General features: G+C 46.6%; 1 protein-coding gene across 1 annotated transcript; it reads right to left on the reverse strand.

The window, feature by feature from the left end:
* Positions 1–234: 234 nt before the first annotated feature.
* On the reverse strand, positions 235–4,779 carry LOC138503059 (bone morphogenetic protein 2-like). The gene is made up of 5 exons (XM_069622561.1): positions 4,488–4,779; positions 2,345–2,487; positions 1,990–2,112; positions 1,156–1,351; positions 235–647 (listed from the first exon to the last, which is right to left on the reverse strand). The coding sequence occupies exons 1-5, from the start codon at positions 4,777–4,779 to the stop codon at positions 235–237; spliced, it is 1,167 nt and encodes a 388-aa protein (XP_069478662.1).
* Between the last annotated feature and the right edge of the window lie 797 nt (positions 4,780–5,576).

Below are 5,576 nucleotides of genomic sequence, written 5' to 3' on the forward strand. Positions count from 1 at the left end.
GGTCGTTTTGAACCAGGAAGTCTTCTTCTTGAAACGTCTCCTCAAGGGCAGGAGATCATGGCGATTTGCATCTGTATAGATGATGTTCGTCGTGGTTCACCCTTACCAGCCTGTCCGCGTGGGGAGGCCAGTGAGTCACGTGACCTTGTGCACAACGAACCACGCCGCGTGTTTACGTGTTGGTGCGTGCTTTGTATCCACTTCCGCCCTTTGGCGCGTGCCGAGTTTTTTGAACTAATGGCAACCACAGCTCCCAGCCACCATGTCGTCATACTGTTTGAGCACCACATTTTCGTCGTCATCGAAGTAAAGCAGATTGATGGAGAAGAGTTTGTCGGGCACGCAACACGGGCTGTGGACCCCGCGTGTTAATTTGAGCGCGTTGATGATGGACTGCACGGTGGCGTGATTGGTGGGCCGCATGTTTTGGCCCAGAGGGAAGAGGCAAGAGCCCTTGCAGTGGTAAGCATTGTAACCCCGGGGGGAGATGATCCAGCCGGACCAGCCTATCTCCTCGAAGTCCACATACAAAGGGTGCCGCTGGCAGGGCACGGGACCCTCCTCGTCGTCCACAGAGCGAACGGTCCGAGTCCTGTTATTGGAAGGGCTAGGCTCGATTGGAAGGGCCGCAGACTCCACGGTTACATCTGAGGAATGAGAGAGCAGTGGGTTAGTTGTGATACTGATCCAATAAATGACACATTAATGTGGCGAGAATAAGACCAGAGTTACTAGCAAGATTGCTGGGGCCCGACCCACAGTACATTTTTTGTAACTATGAATACTGCCTAGTAACTGCAGGGATAACTTTCTGTCGAATAGTATTGTACTTGCAGCATACCACTGCAACACCAATCTTTAACATTACCACAGTAATGCAAAGCATGTATGTTTTTGTTATTAGAACATGAACCTGCTGCAGCTGTCCTTGTGGCCGTAGTGGACGTGCCTAGAATCTTCTTTTTCTAACTGCCAGTCCACCCACTACCTGAGCGGTAAAGAAAGAACACGCACAGCCATCGCTCTTTTCTGTGCTATTAAACCCGAGAGCCCCAAATAATCGCCCATAATCCCTATTTTGGGGTGATGGATCATAGCATGTCATGAGAGGCAGTCGGTTTCTAATACGCTCTCCTAAACGTTGTTGCCACTCACCTTTCACGCTGTGAATGGGGACCATGCCCCTCCTTCCATCGTCAGTGAAGAGAACCAACATGGGTTGCTTGCTGTGGTGGTGATCTCTACCAGAAGCAAAGCGTACCACACTAGAGTCCATTAGGACACCTCCGAGACTCTTCACTGTCACCAGCAGCCCCTGATTATGTTTCTCCTCATCAGTCCATGACCGTACCTGCGAGACAATGCAAAATATGTGTGAGCTACAATGCGAAGCAAAAGTCGGAGCTACAGCATAAATGAAAGCCTGTAGAAGCCACGACATAACTCTCCATCGCACATGGTGAAAGCCTACTGCACAATTTGGAGCTACACACAAAACAATCCCTGACAACTACACCATAATGCAAAATACTGCTTAATTAGCATGACATAAAAGTCACAGCGGTGAACAGCTTGAAGCAACGGCCGAATCGCAACAGAGACACGCGGCTGACTAATGAACAACAAAGCAAAAGTTGAATCGGCTAAAAGTAAAGCGATCAAAATGCAAAGCTTTAATTGGACATTCAGACCTTTAAAGGATGTCAGGACTGCCATCTTTAACCATACCTAATGAATGCACTACTCTTGGGGATATGATAAAAGCATGGCAACTTGGAAGTAAATAGGGAGAAGTTGCTTTCTTGGGATATGCCATGCCGTTTGCCATTTGCATGATTTAGGAAATAATTATTTTCCAAAAGTAGCTGAAATACAGTATAGAAGTAGACCATCTCAAAGTAAGCTAGGTTGCCCTTTAGATTGGATAACATTGGTAGCAAAGTATATTCTCCAACGTTTGGAAATGTACAGTGTGCAGCAGGGACTTACAGCTTGTGTAATGGAGAAGACCTCCCAGCCTGAAGCTTGCGTGGGGATGAGTCTCGAAGACAGCAGCTTCTTTCCTTGTGCGGAGTCCATATTCTTTTTATCCAATACCTGATAAATATTGACCTGAAACACACAAGACAACACATTTACATTTCAGACCTATACAATATTCATCTGGTTTACTCGGAGTTGGCACCTAAAAACCATTACATTGAAATAACCCTAAACAAATGTTCTTGTTCGCTGCATCGTCTATGCACATATAAAAACGTGGCAACATTTCTTTTTTGGTAACTGTACATTAGGTAACATAACCGCTGAAATGATACTCTGGCATTCCCCTGCCTGTGCATACCTGGCAGAAGTGGTTTTTCTTGAAGGAAGGCAGCTCTATTTGTCTAGATCTCAGCTTGAAGAGATGCAATTCTGCCGTGAGGATTTTCTCGTTTTTTGCCACAGTTGACAAGTTGAAGAAGAAGTGCATCCGGTCACTGTGAACTAAATGAAGACATCCTGTTAATTTCAGTCTGGAGTTAGGTTAACAGAATCCTTCAATTTTCCAGAAGAATTAAGAGTGGCCACGTACACTTTTATTATTAGAATACACAATTAACAGAATACCCAGTTCCACTACAGGAGAAGATGGATCGCTACATGTTATTCTTGGAAAGTAGGTACGTTTGTATATGTGAATTTTTCTCATTTTTAAATGTTTGTTGTGAGTTCGAGTTTAGAAAATAGTGACTGTATAAATGTAAAACAAGATGGTCTACGATCGGAGGCGTCATTTCTTTAACAAACATTTTAGATCTAATTTTCAGAACAGCAGTGTCTCTATTAGTTGCCATTAGTGGCGGAATGCCCATTAGAGCAACTGGGAGGTAAGTCTGGAGCATGGTCAGTCACTTGTCAGGGAAGGCCAGGCACTCCTGCCTCTGCCATAGACAGATTCAGACATGTGTTGGGCAACGTTAGATAGCTGACTCTCAATACCAAGGTTTCAGGGCAGCGTCAGTAAATCTAGACTATGCTGTGTAGGCCCTAGTGGAAACTTGGGAAATGTTTTGTTCCAAGCAACTGGGGCTCTGGCAGTGACCAAGACTTGTCAGTTTGACATATTGATTGACTCTTCCTAAACCCTACCAATTTCTGTTAAAGTCTCGCAGGGCAGTCATACAGTAAGCCACCATTCAGGCTTTGTTTCTCTGTGCGATTGACTCCCGCCCGACAGCAGTCTTCCTCGCCTGCAAGAGGAACAGGCCTGTCAGAAAAAAAGCTCCTTATCCATCTGTGCACCTAGGTAACTAGCACCATGTCTGCAAGAAGTTTCAGCCCAGATTACCAGAACTGTTATGGTAATATGGGGTGAAACTTGCCTTTTTTTTTTTTTTTTTTTTTAACAAATGCCATGGTTACCAAACCCACCTAATACACCGATGGAGCTACTTTTTTGAAAAGGTGTGGTGCCTTTTAATTGGCTGCAGTGTTTAGTGTTTCCCAGATGGTGACCCTGCCATCCAGGAGTGTGGAAAACGCAGGGCATGGTCTAACGACGTTGTGCGAGAGCGGGAACCGACCACGACCCGCTTTTATTTATTTATGTATGCTTTGTTTGTCGGATGCATGTATCCGACAAACAATGCATAGATAAATAAATAAATAAATACATCGGGTCTGTTCAATCGTGGGCTCCGTGATCGAAGCTGCAGCGCACAGCCCCCAGGTGACTGGCATGATTCTGGCCACAGGCAACAAAGGGACTGTAACTTCCTCTTCTGACCCAACTTGAAGGGTGAGGAGAGGAAGTTGCAGTTTGGAGATGCCGCAGTGTTTTCTGCAGGCAGCTGTGACTGACAGAAGTGCCAGTCAGCCTCGGCGTTGCTCAGACAGTTTGGGCAACGCTATGGCTGTTTGGCACTTCTGTCAGTCACAGAGGCCTGTTGCAATAATGATGGCGGCCTCATCTCCGTGGCGGGATAATGACCCGCCCCAGTCTGGTGGGATGGGGGCCGGCTCAGCCTCACTTTTTAAAGACTGGCCACGGCTGGCTCCGGCCCACTTAAAGCACTGCCTGAACAGTTGGGATCTATACACTGGCATATATTCCACATATATCAGGGTTACGTATCAGAACTCTAGCGTTACAGTACTCCTTCCAGTAAACCTATAATGGGATCAGTTTTACATTTCGGTTATTAAAGGCATCTATCCGATTTAGAGATCGGTTATCAGTAAAAGCAGGCTTCGGTTACAACTGAAAGATACATGTTAACTCTCCAAACAGCATAGTCGGGTGATTACATTATGGAATATTATGTAAAGTCACTTTAGGTCAATAAAAACAAATCGGGCAGCTGTACATGTCCTTTTGTAACAGGCAACCGCACACTTTTACAAACAAGGCCGCACCCGAAAAGCATTTGGATTAATGTATACATATTGCAAGGGCAGTCGATAAAATGAGTTGAATTGACTGCAGTGAATGGAAGTATCCTTACTTTTATCGAAGAAGCTGCGGACGGTATTGCCCTCCAGAAGGTGTGGGTCCTTGGTGACGCCGTCTGCGTCAGCCACGGTGTTGAACAAGTCCACCATGTACTGGGGGGGATGCTTGACGTGCTGTGGAGAGTGTGGGGGGTCGTCGATGCCGAACACTTCCAAGAGCCTCCTGAGGGCTTCGGACCTCATCTCATCAGAACCCTCATCGTCCTCGGACTCATTCTCCGTATTGTTTAAAGGCCTGGGTATGCACGACGGCACCAGCGCTAGCAGCAACAACATGCTCCACATGTTCCTTGTGTTTTCGTCCTCAGCGCTGCGCTCAGCGGTGACCTCCGAAAGCTTCCTTGTGCGAATGGGTGACTGGGCACGCAGAGCCCCCGTTTATAAGCAAGGTTAGGGGCCAGCTGGACTGCAGCTCAGAAGCAAGATGGCATTAAGTGCACTATGCAAAGCGGCAATCAGTAAAGGCAAAGAAAGCTAATTGCAGTGCTAACAAGGTGTGAAAGTGAACAACAAGACCCCATCAGTGGTTATCCTCCCAGTACACAACCTCCAAGAAGTGGGGGCACCCCACGTGTGTGTGCTCATCTCATTCTAAACAGAATCTGGCCTCTTTTTATGGACAGAGCCTGCAGAGGGTTTGCACACCTGGGGGGCACTGGTTCGGCCGCCGTTTTCCTCCAGTAAATGTGACATTACTCCATTGTCAGAGGCCCAGCGAGGAAAGTTTGCTCTCCCCAGGGGACTAACTTCCTTCTTTTGCAGGTAATAATTGGGTACACAGGAGGACACTGCCTTTCCTGAATTAAATGGCCTTTTAAACAAACGAAGGAGGAAGAGGACCGGGTGTTCTGGGCCCATCTGTAAGCACGCCTCGGATACATTAGGAAGAGGAACCAGGGATCATGCTAATAGCACATTACACAAAGCTGTTAATGTGGGAGCTATATGCGGCACAAGAGCACATTGTCGAAAAAGAAAAAAACATCTCTTAAGCCTGTTTGTTCCACTAATGGGGAAAACACATTCTCCTCAAATCTATAGCTCCTCAACCTCCCATGTAATGCGATTTAGGAGAAATGTGA

Source organism: Ambystoma mexicanum, chromosome 1p, assembly GCF_040938575.1.
Source record: "Ambystoma mexicanum isolate Mex_15411 chromosome 1p, UKY_AmexF1_1, whole genome shotgun sequence".
NCBI lineage: Eukaryota > Metazoa > Chordata > Amphibia > Caudata > Ambystomatidae > Ambystoma > Ambystoma mexicanum.

Bases quoted from the DNA above. Each gene is read 5' to 3' on its own strand.
- LOC138503059 (XM_069622561.1), bottom strand. From the start codon at position 4,779: ATGTGGAGCATGTTGTTGCTGCTAGCGCTGGTGCCGTCGTGCATACCC. The intron at 2,488-4,487 runs GTAAGGATACTT...GTCTTCATTTAG, and splicing joins CCGCAGCTTCTTCGATAAAA to TTCACAGTGACCGGATGCAC. The intron at 648-1,155 runs GTGAGTGGCAAC...CTCATTCCTCAG, and splicing joins CCCCATTCACAGCGTGAAAG to ATGTAACCGTGGAGTCTGCG.